The 14,032-nt window shown below is 31.1% G+C and overlaps 4 protein-coding genes across 6 annotated transcripts; 1 reads left to right on the top strand and 3 right to left on the bottom strand.

The window, feature by feature from the left end:
* The first annotated feature begins 31 nt into the window (after positions 1 to 31).
* Positions 32 to 5,309, top strand: Tdh (L-threonine dehydrogenase). Of its 2 annotated transcripts, none has more exons than XM_069124243.1 (5): positions 32 to 3,191; positions 3,516 to 3,779; positions 4,065 to 4,232; positions 4,700 to 4,966; positions 5,038 to 5,309. In XM_069124243.1, exons 1-5 carry the CDS (start codon positions 3,035 to 3,037, stop codon positions 5,196 to 5,198), a joined length of 1,017 nt encoding a protein of 338 aa, XP_068980344.1. In that variant the 5' UTR covers positions 32 to 3,034; the 3' UTR covers positions 5,199 to 5,309. The 2 variants fall into 2 exon arrangements, with proteins under 2 accessions (XP_068980344.1, XP_068980342.1); XM_069124241.1 differs by having other exon boundaries at positions 4,065 to 4,325.
* LOC138185373 (DNA primase large subunit) lies at positions 5,240 to 7,731 on the bottom strand. Its single transcript, XM_069124240.1, has 8 exons — positions 7,604 to 7,731; positions 7,302 to 7,483; positions 6,838 to 7,175; positions 6,527 to 6,754; positions 6,316 to 6,450; positions 5,882 to 6,260; positions 5,655 to 5,816; positions 5,240 to 5,578 (listed from the first exon to the last, which is right to left on the bottom strand). The coding sequence occupies exons 2-8, from the start codon at positions 7,453 to 7,455 to the stop codon at positions 5,307 to 5,309; spliced, it is 1,668 nt and encodes a 555-aa protein (XP_068980341.1). The 5' UTR covers positions 7,456 to 7,483; positions 7,604 to 7,731; the 3' UTR covers positions 5,240 to 5,306.
* Positions 7,732 to 7,799: 68 nt separating this feature from the next.
* On the bottom strand, positions 7,800 to 9,688 carry LOC138185375 (acyl-coenzyme A diphosphatase NUDT19). 2 transcript variants are annotated; one of them, XM_069124245.1, is made up of 5 exons: positions 9,468 to 9,688; positions 8,893 to 9,229; positions 8,546 to 8,781; positions 8,301 to 8,459; positions 7,800 to 8,223 (listed from the first exon to the last, which is right to left on the bottom strand). In XM_069124245.1, the coding sequence occupies exons 1-5, from the start codon at positions 9,546 to 9,548 to the stop codon at positions 7,945 to 7,947; spliced, it is 1,092 nt and encodes a 363-aa protein (XP_068980346.1). In that variant the 5' UTR covers positions 9,549 to 9,688; the 3' UTR covers positions 7,800 to 7,944. The 2 variants fall into 2 exon arrangements, with proteins under 2 accessions (XP_068980346.1, XP_068980345.1); XM_069124244.1 differs by having other exon boundaries at positions 8,893 to 9,235; positions 9,468 to 9,681.
* A 199-nt stretch (positions 9,689 to 9,887) lies between these two features.
* Sdhaf3 (Succinate dehydrogenase assembly factor 3) lies at positions 9,888 to 10,814 on the bottom strand. Its single transcript, XM_069124250.1, has 2 exons — positions 10,478 to 10,814; positions 9,888 to 10,301 (listed from the first exon to the last, which is right to left on the bottom strand). The coding sequence occupies exons 1-2, from the start codon at positions 10,652 to 10,654 to the stop codon at positions 10,122 to 10,124; spliced, it is 357 nt and encodes a 118-aa protein (XP_068980351.1). The 5' UTR covers positions 10,655 to 10,814; the 3' UTR covers positions 9,888 to 10,121.
* Positions 10,815 to 14,032: the final 3,218 nt, after the last annotated feature.

The following is a 14,032-nucleotide window of genomic DNA, read 5'->3' as shown; positions in this document are numbered from 1 at the left end:
GCACCTATTGACATATAAGGAATAAATTTCATCCGACTGGTCTTTTCCCATATTTGAAGTACGACACTTGCCATATTTGGATCTCCATGTCACGAGTAGAACATCTGCAAGGTAGAATCCTCTCCTGAGTAGGACATCCGTACTCTGAACCTAACTGAGCACTGACACTGATACAGAACAGTGTCAGGAACCAGCCAGTTATAAAGAGGTTTCCACCCCACGGTAGATTAACCATAGCGCATTTGGATCTTGGTCTACGACCTTAAATACCAGTCCCACATCTTCTGAAAAAATGATTTAATCTCTAACGCGCAACCAACAATTTTTCCTTCTTTTTAAATTGTAAAAGCATAACACGCGTTCGTTTCTTTGTAAAACTGGTCGTGATCATCGAGTGTTAAACCGCCCTTGGATGTCACGGTATTTTCTATGCGTAAACCAAAGGACGCACGATAGATATATGTGTATACATGCTGTCTACACGTCACGGTCGTAGACGACAAAATTAATGCTTCGTACCGTAAGCAAAGCTAAAGACCGCTAGGACAATCTTTCCCCGCAATAATTACCATCGCCACAAAATTACACGACATAGCTATATTATATCTCTCGCGACCAAATTAAAATGTTTGTCGTAAACGCAACAAACAGCATAGTGTTTCAAAATGCGAAGCATATGTCACGAACGATGCTTAAATATACTTCGACGTCTTATCGTGTCGTCGAACGACTTAAAGAATGGAGCATTGAAGTAAAGCACTGACTTAAGGGAATCGATACGGAAGAGGAAAGTCTTTTTACTCTATCTGATAGAATGAAAACAAAGGTGTTCTTCGAGGATAGTGTCACGGGTGACCACGTGTGTTTCATAATGCGCCTTCCGTAAGTAGGAACAATCGGACGACCTGGAAAAGCAGTCAGACATAAAGAATGTCGATATCACGGTGATCATTAATAAAGAAAGGTTTAATTAAAGATCCATGTGTCAGTTAAAAAGGCCGATTTATACCGCGTACTTCGTTGAAAATTTAAGGGAGCAAATCAGAATTGAGGTATACAGGCCGTTACACTAGCGTGATTGCATTTGCATTGCTCCAAACTAGACTACCTGATTGTTAGGAAATCGCTTTTCATCGTTCAGTGAACTTTCAAATTAAACTATTGAATTCGACTTGATACTAAACAAGCGAGTCTTTTCTATGGACATTCCCTGACAAAACGGGTCTTCGCGTGACTCGAGCTGATTCTGCAAACAGTTGACATAATCCTTCGTTGTGTGGTCTACTAGTGGTAAATTACAATGTGTACAATCGATACAGGTGCAGCACCTCTTCTATTGCAATCATTATCGTCTATAACTACGATCGAATCATAGCGATCGCATGTGATACTAGTGAAAGTGATATAGCTACGCTTCTTTCGTTTCCTTCCTTGGCTCTGTTTCTCTTTAAACCGCACCAAGTGTAACTACATGGAATTATGCGACTTTAAAATTGGTTGCAAGCGAATTGAAACAACGTTGAATAATAAGAACAGTGTTATTCCATATATATATGTATTCGTTACTATCCACGACGAAATTATTCTTTGACGTGACGATCTGAAAAAGTGAAACTATCCAACCCTTCCGTCTGTTCGATCATTCCTACCTTTTGACTCCGTTTAACTCGCCAAAAGTCTCGACTTATTTCTGGGGATGGGAACGTTCTCTTCCTCTTGGGATTTCGATGGTTTCCATAAAACGGTACTATCTTGAGCAAGAGATTAAACAGCACTGTTTGTTCACAAATAAAAAAATAACACGTCGCGTATTTTGGCGTTGTTTCGAAAAGCTAGAGCGTCGGTGCGCTCGTTACGAACAGATACGGGCTAACTACACGAAGAAGTTTTGTGCAAAGCGTGCTGATGCACAAAGTCGAGGGGAGAAGATGACTGTGGCGTGGGTGATGGCGAGCGAGACGAAAAGAGAATTGCGAAGTGCCGTGTCCAACCACCGTGAAGGCACGCTTCCAGGAAATTCTTCCCTTTCCACCAAATCTTTACCATACGTACCAAATTTGACAAATTTCAGATTTAGGATCACCCGTTTTTAAATGTTTTTGCACTTCGAGCATGTCAAAAGATTTTCAAGACGCTACAATTAATTTACAATTATAGAGGATATTTCATAAGCATTGCAAAGATCGAGTAAAATTGAAGTTTGAAAGAAATTAATATTTTCGTACTACTTGATTTTATTCTCTTACTGTAAATAAATTCTATTTACCATGATGTTCGACAATTCTTCGACTTAAATCGACAAGAATCACGATTTTCATGATTTTCCTAGGAACGTGCAGCTAAATATGTTCCAGTCCAGATGACACGAGTTCCGTCTTTTCTTATTCACTTTTTTTTTAAAATGCAGGAAACATGCATTAGTTAGATTCGAAATATGTAATATTGCAGAAAATTTCCATTCGTCTCTAGATAATCGGTATGCGATTACCATTCATCCAGGACTGGTATCTGAATAGTTGAATACGTAAAAAAGTGGATTGCTTTTGGTATGTACGTCTGCCTGAAAGATACAATTTTCAAGTATTGGAAACATATAGTTAAAGAATACATAGTAATACTTAATTTCTATTAACAATCGATAAATTTCTGTAAAATTAATAGTGGATTACAGAGACGAACAGGCGTCTTATTCGGCTAGATTTATCATTGATCAGAGAGTTCTGTACTTATTGATGCACCAACACAAGTTAAAGAACTAATCCGTGTTACAACTGGTTTCTCTATAATATTGCGTGATTATGCGTGCCTGTGGCACTTGCTTATCGTGATCGAGTCGAGAAAGGTTCCCAATTTTCCATGGTTCTTTGAGAATCACGTCTTTTTGTGCGGATAAAAGTTTTTTCCTCGAGCTATTTTCCTTTTTGAGTTCATATGACTCTGCTGTAATCGACAAAACATATAGAAGTAATTTTCTTTCGATAAAAAGAACCATCGCTTCTTCCGTCACTAAAATTTTTCTTTCGAATCTCGAGATATGTGGTGCAAGAATTTCTCAAAAACTTCTCAGTGGTTCGCAAGAAATACTTTGAGACATTATCACATTACAAACAATTGTTCGTCGCGAGAAATTAGAAAAACTGAGATCAATAGATCGTATACTACCGAAAGATCACCAAGAATTCTTATTACAGGTGAGTACGTTTTACGAAACCAGTTAGGGCTTTTAAAACCAGTTGGCCTTGTTATACATCACACAATTTTCACGCCAATGCTCCAAGCAAAAGGTACACATATGTATACACGTAACTTAACTTATTTGAAAATCTGAGGAATAAAAGCAAGCAAATTATTTAATTGTTAAAAAATAGACAGTCACGACTTTACATTTACACAAAAATAGAATATTCGCTTTTTACTTATTAAAAAGAACAAAAAAAAAAACGTGTTTTCCTGTACATTAATCGTTATCAATTAAAATCTACTCGACATTTACGATATATTTATATTTTTATAAGGTGGTCTCGGGCAACTGGGTACTGAGTGTGCGAAACTACTTCGTAAAAATTATGGAAGCGAAAACGTGATATTATCTGACATAATTAAACCGACAGAAGAAAATTTATCCAACGGACCGTTCATTTTTGCTGATATTCTCGATTTTAAAGGGCTTCAAAAAATTGTGGTCAATTACAGAATCGATTGGCTAATTCATTTTAGCGCTCTTCTCAGCGCTGTAGGCGAGCAGAATGTTCCTCTAGCAGTGAGAGTCAATATAGAAGGTAACATAATGTTTCAAGTTTTATGATAAGATAGACAATATTTCGATGAAATGGAATGTCGCACCAAGGGAATCTGTCATTGTGATAATAATTATATTGTTAACGTAGTCATAAAAGAAAGTAAATGAGAGAAAGTAGCTTTCTTAGATATCTTTGAAAAAAATCTTCGTGCAATGAGACAAGTAGAATTGTTATTCGAAACGTAAAAACTTAAACCGAAAAAATCTCTAAACTATACTTATAGATTAAGGGAAAGTTCTATAGAAAATTAATGTTTCATCTTAGGAATGCACAATGTGATTGAATTGGCAAAGCAGTATAAACTAAGAATATTCATTCCATCAACAATCGGAGCCTTTGGACCAGATTCACCACGGAATCCTACTCCAAATGTAACTATTCAGCGTCCACGAACAATTTATGGTGTTAGCAAAGTCCATGCTGAGTTATTAGGTGAATATTATCATCACAGATTCGGGCTTGACTTCCGCTGTCTTCGATTTCCGGGAGTCATTAGCAGTGACCCACCAGGTGGTGGTACCACAGGTGTACTTTTTATCATATTTTATTCATTTTTTACTCTTTATTCTCTCTCCTGCATTGTTTATTATTTTTTATTTATAAAGAATAAAATTGTATCATAACAATATTTTCCTGTATCAAGAAATGGAGCATCATGATTAGAATAACAACATAATAGCGCAATTCATTGGTTTTTAAGGACAATGGTATTAGTAAATTGTTGAGCGTCTCTTGATCATGAACCGTGAGATCGCTTCTTGTGTTTCCCTTGTCTCCTGAAGCGTAAATCTTAAAACAGTAAAATCACATGATAAATAAAACCATAATTTGTAATAAAAAGTAATATTCTGTAGGTAATTAATAATTGTACGATATTGTATATACATCTTTTTTTGCAGACTACGCAGTTGCAGTTTTTCATGAAGGATTATTTGCTAAAAAATACGAATGCTATTTAGAACCTTATACCAGATTACCAATGATTTATATTGAGGATTGCTTATCAGCACTTTTTCAGTTTTTAAACGCTCCAAGCGAACAATTACAAAGAAGAGTATACAATGTTACTGCCATGAGTTTCACACCTGAAGAATTATTTAATGAACTTAAAAAGCACGTACCTGATTTACAGATTTCGTATAAGCCGGACGCAAGACAATATATTGGTTGGTCTATAACACACAATACATATATTAATATCGATATGTATAAAGATAATATACTGTTCAAATTTTAGCTGAAAGCTGGCCTCAAGTTTTTGATGACAGTGAGGCGCGTCGGGACTGGGGTTGGCGACATAAATACAACCTGGAAAAACTCGTAGAATCAATGATTCGCGATGTGAAAAGAAATATGTCAAACAAAAGATCATTAAAGGAGGTCAACAGTTATGTATAATATAAAATCATTTAGGAAATAATTGATATAAATTAGCCAAGGTATAAAAATATTATTTATTTTACAACAAAAACACGATACAAAGTTTAGCAAATATATTTTTATACTTCACATGTCTTCACTCATTAATTGAGCGATATCATCATCATTGAGATGATTTTCGATCCTTTTTGGGGTTGGTCTAGCAGCTCTAGTCGGGGTCGAGTTCATTCTTGCCATTCTTCTCGATGGTGTGGAACCTTTATCTATACTTCTCGAAGGTGTCATTGCACTTCTTAAAGGTGTACTAACATTTCTGTCGATGTTTCGGGGAGTACCAATTCCAGGACTACCAATATTGTGTCTCCCACTTTGTGAGAGTCTTTCTTTGTTTTCAGGTTCTGCATACAAAATAAAAATAAGTTTATTTGTTAACATAATTCCTATATATCTCCCTAATATGAAATACTATTGCACCTGCTGCGTTATCCTTAGACAATATGGTACGACTTTCCATGAAATATACATTTGGATGATTAATAGGTTTATCTGGTAAACGATCATGTATAAATTCAAAATATGCTGTACAAGCACCAAAGTAATTTTGTTCTTTGGCAAGGTCTGTTATTTCATTAATACCTGAAGTATACAAGATTGTAGGTTTCATTCCTTACAATTTATAAGTAAAAGAACAATATTCTTACTTGCTGCAGTTACACCATAATTAAATAATTTTTGTCTCAACGATCCTTGATCCATGTGTTTAAATGGACAACCATGATATTCTCCAGCGCTTACAGCAGAAGATATAATTTTTGTACACCCAAGAGGAGTGTAATTTGTTTGTTTACCCTCTTTACCATAAGTATGCCGTATAGTATAGGCATATTCTTTATCAAATTTTCCTGAGTCAATTTTCTTTGTGAATTCGGTTTTCCAGAAGGATAAAGCATCTTCCAGTGTTACTCCTATACCTTTTATAAATAAACCATACTGAATACGCCCACTGTTTTTTAGGTGGTGGTGAGTTCTAAGTGCTTCGTGTAATACTCTCATACACAAAGGATACGAAGTTTTTGATAACTGAAAATTATGTAATATTATACAAATGTAAGATTATGAGAAATAAATTAATTACCTCATCCAACTTATCTATAGGTGTAGCTGCACTAGTCCAAAGAACAGTTGTCCTTTCAGAAACATTATGTACAGATTTGAGACACGAGGCTATTCTTTCATCACCATACATACGTCCAACAGACATTCTTGCATCCTAATGTTGAAAACAGAATCGAATTAATCACACATTAAACAGCATTTGGTTAATTAACATAATAAAGGAAACTTACTGGCATACCATCAACTAAATTTTTCCTAAAACAAGAAACAAACAAAGATACTAAGTCAGTTTGTGGTATAAATGCTACTCCTTGATTCAGATAAACCCTGCGTGATCTAATTAAATCAGTGACTTTTTGAAAGGGCACTTTATAAAACTCTGTCATATCAACATTTTTTACTTTTGCGGTGGATGAACCAAGTTCTTCCCTAAGTTCATCTTTTTCTTCCAATGTAATCTTAGAAAAATAACATTAAAGATAACAATCATAAAACTAGGAATAATCAACTTATATTTTATTTTACTGATTTTATTTCTTACTTGCTGGCAATCAATTTTATGCATACTAAGTAACTTTTCTACTCCTTCTTTATCTAATGAGTTGAATCTTAATTTAAAAAACTCTACTTCTTGATTAATAAACCATGTTTGGTTATCTGGCTCAAAACAATGTGATAGTCTCAATATAAAATGTGATATATGATCCTTTCTTCTATACTGTAAATCTGTTTCTGTCGGTGTTTTGCATCCCTTTGCATACAAAAGATGTGCATAATATTTAAGTCCATCTTTAGTTAAAGCTGTGTTTAGATTTTGTTTACGTTCTTCTAATGTCTTAAAATCTGTTCTATTTGCATTGTTTTCAATGTGTAATAAAACTATAAATAATTACATGTAATTATGTACAGTTGGAACTATTTTGATACACGACTCTTAAATTTTATAAATATACAAAGAAACAATTATTAAATAGTAAATTAATCATGACATTCCATAATACTTACGTCTTAATCTTTCTTTAGCTAATTGTTCAAATTCTGTAAGTAGTACTTCACCTCTTGGAGGAAAATCATACATTTGTAGATCATGAGGATAGATATCCTCAAGATCATTACTTTTCACTTTAATTGCATATCGTTTTCTTTTAGTATATTCCATTTTTTAAAAATAAATATATCCACTCTACCTGTCATATCAAATACATTTATAAATTTATTGCTTTAAACGGATTATTTAAATAATTTGTATAGTAGAAATTTTATATAATAATTACAATTAATAAAATTACTGATAGGTAAACACGTACCTATTTGACGATACTTTACTCGTTGCATACGATCAATTTAACGTTAAGGCACTTAAGCAGCCATTACTATAGCACTATCTTTCCCGCGCTTTTTTCCCGCTATTTTTCAATCGAAACTGTTCAATAGGGAAGGTAATGCATAAAAAAGAATATTGTGTTCATTAAAAAATTTTAATATGTGTTTAGACGTAGAAAATTATGAAAAATATCAATATATATTTATTAAAAATTAATATACAATCGTCAGTATTTTGATATAGAAAAATGTGATTCTTAGTTACAGTCTAGCATCCAGTAAGAATGTCTATTAAAAGAGGACTGTACATTGTTAAATACATGTATTATAGTTTAGAATTCTTACGTGCCACTGCAATAGAAACATTTTTTAATTGAAGGGGAGCTAAATGGCCATCGGCGCTATCAAAATTTTGAACATAAAGCTCTTTCACTTGCAGATTGAAAAATTCCATTCTATTTTTTATGGGAGATATGTCTCGAAATTCAGAGATGGTGATATCGGTTCTATCAATTATTTGTTTGTCAAGTAAATTGACTTTATTTGGATACATCGAGTCACCTGGTAAAACGTGTACTTTTCCATCTTGTAATTCTACCAGTATCTAATAATATACATATGTATTATTTTAAAATCATTTCTTAAGTATTAGAATGAGTTTTTTCAAGTTCTTTTACATACTGGTAAATTTAAGAGCACCCCCATTTTACCACGATCGACTGCGAAATCTAGTAAATTATGTATGCTTTCGAACTTTGCTATTCTTGCAATTTCGTACTGTTGAGGAGGGGGAAATGCAGCATCAGGAGATGAAAATAAAAAATTCCCGGGCATGTCCCACTAAATTTCAAAAGCAATATTATATATATGTCATACTATATTATATTATACTGATGTATGATATTCGATTATCACAACAATCTTACTTTCAAATCTTCCATTTCTGTAATCTCATAAATGGTTTGAGGCATAGTTGCAATACAAGCCAAATAAAATGCAGTGTCATAACGTCGTCCAATAAAACAAGTTGGTGTTAACCAATTACTCCATTCATAAAGAGACCATAGATCTGGATAACAGTTAAAATCCTTGCACAATGTATAAAATTCTCTGGCATCGTTGTGTACCCTTGTTTGCCAATTATATAATTCACTTTCAGAAACTAAAAAGAGACGAGAAATAAAAAAGGAGAAAAGAGAAAATTGTCATTTATTTATTTACTTTAACGAAACAGATTTTATTTTTGTGATAGAAACATTATCAAACAAATTACTTTTTATGTGTTGCGCCCAACCAAGATCAGTCATCTCTTCTCGTGATTGCTTGCAAAGAAGTATACCAGATTCTTCGAAAGTCTCACGAATTGCAGTAATTCGTAATGAAACTTCTCTTGGTAATTCATTCGGTTTAAATTTGAAAATTTGAGGACGGTTTGGAGCATTTGGACTCAAAGATTTAAAACTATTGGCATCAAATCCGAAGGCGGAATAAATATTGTGCCATTTTAAATCAGCATCGGATGGATCTATTACTCCTCCAGGAAATACATATGTACTTGGCATGAACTTCGCATTTCGATGACGTTTTAGACATAGTAGATTGTAATTATACTGAAACTAGATATTATTATCAAAACTTTGAATGTAGTATTTAATAGCTACTTTTCTGACAAAAAATATAAATCAAAGAACGATTTCGGTGTATAAAATACGATTCGATTATCGATATTATATTCATAACCTTAAGCTTGGTTATGTTTTATTATTTTTTTTTTTTTTTTTTTTTGCTACAATAATAAGAATAATGATCAAAGCAACATTTAATTATAAATACTTTAATCAAACTTACCTTTGTAGAAGACGGGCGAATATATCTTTGTGTTTGACGTGCAGCTAATATTAAGCTAGCAGAATCTTTCCACGCTTTCATTTTTTTATTAATTAACTTTGATTTTATGTTAATGTTTGTAATTTATGAAATTTTTTAATAAAAAAAAATTTACAAGGTTATGTGATCCCACAAGATGTATTTATAACTTATAACCTAATTGACTATATCTGTATATATATACGATCTAAAGAAGATAATCTTCAGTAACAAAATAAATGAATCATCAAATGAATAACATCATCTTTTTTAATATATATTGTATTTTTCTATATATTGTAAAGCTTTGTAATGTAATTAAACTGTTAAACATTGTTTTCTTTTTTCTGCACTCTGTAATTTCTTTATTGTAATATTTTATATTTTTTACAACATTAAATATGCTACAGTACACTAATATTTAATATACTTTATGTACAAGTTTATTAGACACTAGTGTTAATGTGTATTATTGTAAGGCATCTTGTTCAAGCCTAAATTTTTATAGATTACTTATGTACATAAACAATGATCTGAGTAAATTACAATTACATTGATAATACACTATGATATGTAATATTACATATCTCAAAAACTATAAAATATGAAGTGCTTTGACATTGTAGCGATAATAAACTATTTGTCTTTTCCATCATTATTAGTTTTACCAGTAGCTGCAATCATTAGCTCGTACAACTGGTACATTTGTTCATTCCTAAATTTGTCTAAATCTTCTTTTTTTAAATTTTTACCTAGAGGCTTAGCTGTATGAGGCCCTTTTAGTCCAAGTTGTTTAGTAAGCATTATAGCATACTCCTGCGAAATAAAGTAATTTCATTATTCATGTTAGTCAACATAATTTTTAGCTATTAAAGACAAAATATCAATTTAATTCATATTTATTGTACTTGTGTCATTACAATAGAGGGTAAAAGATAACCTATATAATTATGTTAGAGAAGTATTTGACTAAAATTTTTAATATTACTCACTGTCCATTCCTTTAAAAATATAGCTGCTGTAGCTTCATCACAATTTTTATGTCTTCTGAACTCATCTTGAACATAACTAGTTCCTATAGCTTGAATTTCAGCTGGTAAACCACGATGTAACCTTAAAATTACTTTGTACAGTACTCTAACACGTTGTACATGAGATAAATTGGACATAATTTATTTATTGTAAGAATGTCATTTATGCATGCTAATTGAATGTTTGCATAAATTTTTTTCAATATCAACTTTATTGAGACAAACAATTTATTAAATAAGAGATATTAGAATCTCGCGCCAAATACCATACAACTCTTTGTAAGTAATGAAGGAAAGAAAGATTGTATATGTGTGCACCTATTTATAATCTTATGTAAACTATATATACATTACCAAATTATTGGATCTATTGTAATGAAAAATGATTACAAATCAAGATTAATGACATATTTTGATATAATGTTCTGATAATTACTGTTTAGCTAAATTTTGCAGTGCACTTTATTCAAGACATAAATTAAAATACTTTGGCAGGTACTTAAAAATATTTGAAATATCAGTGGATTTGATACAATCGAAATTTAAAACAATGATTCCCTATCATAAGGGGATCTATATAATGTAACAAAATTAAAATATAATAGTCTAAAAAAATAGTACGATACATATCGTATGATAACGTTTTCAATTATTGGATATTAATAAGAACTCAAATTCTTAAAATAAATTTATAATAAATAATTCTTAAAAAGACTTGAAATTTTAGCGAGAAAATTGCAATGTTTCTTAAAATGATAAAAAGTTCCGGAACATTATCAAAGTTTAATCCGTATAATTTAAACTTTTCTTACAACGTTTGATACAATTTTTATTAAGTCTTTATTAATGTCTATTTTTAAATTGAAATAATTAAAACAAAAATTAAATTGAGATAATTGAAATAATTACTTTCTGCGCCTATGTTTTTAGGCAGGATCCCCGCGAATATTTCGACCAATAGCAATGATTAAACTTTGGTACCAATTACCTGTCTTCTAACATTTTCCAATTTAGAACGTTATATGTTTTTATAACTTTTTTAGTTCATTATAGAGAACAATGAAGTGAGAACGGATACTCTGAGTGAATTACTAAAGGTAATGGTTTTGATTAAATTATGTACAAAAATAATCGGTTTAGAATTTTTATGACATATGTTAGAATATGTAGTTTTACTGTATATTTCGAGGAATATTGTGCAAAGGTGCTCCCCCCTGTCGCGCTTTTGTTGACCAATCAGGTGGATTTATTGTATCCTTCTGGCTACTTCTTTATTACCGCTCATTCGTCATTGCACCCTCGTCCTGTTAAGACACTTAAATAATTAATCCGATTTAACGTATTAATTTTACAATCCTATTTTTCATTACGTGGTCTCAGCGGTTATAAAAAGAAGAAAAGAGATATTAAGAAACCTAGGTAAGCAATTTTATTCATAAAATTCAGTTTTTCTTTTTAGTTTACTGCAGTAAAAAAAAATTGGCGATGCATTCTCCAATCTTCTTATCGTGTAAAGACATAACTTCACTATTTTTCATAATTTCTTGAAAATAATGCATATATCTGTTAATTTTCATTCATTTTAATGTAAAACGAGTTTTTGGAGCAGTTAAAAGCTATAATTTTATGTTGAAAATTAATTTTTTATTTACCGATATCTACGGGGTTCAACGATCTTTTCGCATGGAAAAGTTGTTTTGGCCATTGTTAGTTTTAACATTAGAACATTTTATACTTTGGCGTCCATTTTGGCGTTCTCTTTTTCTGTAATGAATACGAATATTCTTTCCAAATATATTTTATGATAAATGTTATTTGTTTACTTAAATAGTGGAAGAAAATGTATAAGATCAGCATTTTGATGTATTTTTAGTCAAAATTTATTATTGAATTATGAAAGACGTCAGTTGAAATTTCATTTTTTAAATATTTTTTGTAATAATACTAATACAATTTTTTTTGTACTTGCCTATTACATTGTTTGAATTAAGAGATTGAGATAAAATAGATAATTGTTTTTCGTAAAATAATTTTGAAGGATCTAATATAACGACTTTTTGTTTTTTTTTTTTATCAAATTAAAAATTTTCTATTTTTTCGTAAATTGTCGTCAGAAAAAAAGAATTATTAAAATGTAAAAAGAATTATAAATCGTGTCAAATATCAATTGTATGTAAACATCATTATTATTATTCTTTTTTATAGAATTTTTAATGAAGATCGAATACCTGCCTGTTGGGAAAAGTAGTATGAAATTGGCGAGATATCTACTACTATTTCTTTGAAATTGGTTCAGATGTGTGAGTAAAAGATTTAGCTATAAAATATTTTATTTAATTTGCGAAAAGATTTTTTATATATAGTACAAATAATGAATACAATATTGCATTTAGAATTCTATTTATTATACTTCATTGGATAGTTTATATAACTTTTTTTTAATTTTATCCATTATACTTTTTTAATAAATTAGAAAGATTACTGATTTTTATTAAATAAGTTAATATAATAAACGAAATAAAGTTTTTCTAAGGTATATAAAATGTTATAAATAATAATTATTTATTGATTGTTAATAATTTGTTGTAATGATGATTTTCTATATTTTCATAGCAATGTTTTATCATACATATATATATGTATGTATAACAAAAACAGAAATATTTGATAAAAAATGTGTCTTCTATGGATGTTTCCCTTGTTCCTCCTTTAATACTTATTTCTTTCAAGAAATTTTGTCTTTTGATCGTAATGCGGTCGTAGAGTCAGTGTTTTTACGTGAAATAAATACTTTCTTTTTCTGAGCACCGTGGCTCGTAATTTTTACTTGAATAATAGCGTAATAGTAGATTCAGTGTTTGTTCGCCGTTTAATATTTTATTCGCGTCGTAAGTTTATAAAAAAAGTGTATCCTTTGGTCGCGCCGCGAAATTAGAGTCAAGTCTGACTGAGGAGAGGATCTCCTTCGGGTTTTACTCCGATGAAGAAGCTTGTAAGTATCTAAAAACAATATTACTTTCCCAATTATTTAATTAGTTTGCAGTTCACTAATATTTTCCTTTTTGTAATTTGTTTCAGGAAATAATCGAAAATGTTAATCAAGTATTGGCCGATGTCCATGGATGTATGCAACATGTAATTGTAAGTTTATTTCCTTTGTTATAAATAAATAACATTATCTATTACTTTTCCATTCGATCCAATCCTATAAAAAATTAATTTTTTTCTTACAGAAAAATTAACAGTGTTTAAAATGGCGCAAATTAGGAGTATTCTGCACTATCAAGCGTTGCAGTTCATACTAGCAATAAATGTAAGTTTGTAAAAACAAATTTAATGAACATATTAAAGGTTACTTTAGAAGGCTCTAGTTTCTACTGATTCCTTTTTATTTTTGCCGCAGTGTTTTCTTTACTGCTGGATCTGGTGATACATCTCAAATTTCAACTTCGACAAACTGAGGGGTACCGGCCGATGATAGTTCTCAATATATGGACAGTGTGGACACTGACACAG

Source organism: Bombus flavifrons, chromosome 12 (genome assembly GCF_040668555.2).
Source record: "Bombus flavifrons isolate JBK064 chromosome 12, iyBomFlav1_principal, whole genome shotgun sequence".
Taxonomy (NCBI): Eukaryota; Metazoa; Arthropoda; class Insecta; order Hymenoptera; family Apidae; genus Bombus; species Bombus flavifrons.
This window is presented reverse-complemented; position numbering and strand designations above follow the sequence as displayed.

Coding starts and splice junctions, on each gene's coding strand:
- Tdh (XM_069124241.1), top strand. CDS start 3,035: ATGTGGTGCAAGAATTTCTCAAAAACTTCTCAGTGGTTCGCAAGAAAT. Junction 3,192..3,515: donor ACCAAGAATTCTTATTACAG/GTGAGTACGTTT, acceptor TATTTTTATAAG/GTGGTCTCGGGCAACTGGGT. Junction 4,967..5,037: donor GGACGCAAGACAATATATTG/GTTGGTCTATAA, acceptor TTCAAATTTTAG/CTGAAAGCTGGCCTCAAGTT.
- LOC138185373 (XM_069124240.1), bottom strand. CDS start 7,455: ATGGAATATACTAAAAGAAAACGATATGCAATTAAAGTGAAAAGTAAT. Junction 7,176..7,301: donor AGCTAAAGAAAGATTAAGAC/GTAAGTATTATG, acceptor AATTATTTATAG/TTTTATTACACATTGAAAAC. Junction 5,579..5,654: donor GTCTAAGGATAACGCAGCAG/GTGCAATAGTAT, acceptor TTTTGTATGCAG/AACCTGAAAACAAAGAAAGA.
- LOC138185375 (XM_069124244.1), bottom strand. CDS start 9,548: ATGAAAGCGTGGAAAGATTCTGCTAGCTTAATATTAGCTGCACGTCAA. Junction 8,460..8,545: donor CAGAAATGGAAGATTTGAAA/GTAAGATTGTTG, acceptor TTTGAAATTTAG/TGGGACATGCCCGGGAATTT. Junction 8,224..8,300: donor GGGTGCTCTTAAATTTACCA/GTATGTAAAAGA, acceptor GTATATTATTAG/ATACTGGTAGAATTACAAGA.
- Sdhaf3 (XM_069124250.1), bottom strand. CDS start 10,654: ATGTCCAATTTATCTCATGTACAACGTGTTAGAGTACTGTACAAAGTA. Junction 10,302..10,477: donor TATTTTTAAAGGAATGGACA/GTGAGTAATATT, acceptor TTTATTTCGCAG/GAGTATGCTATAATGCTTAC.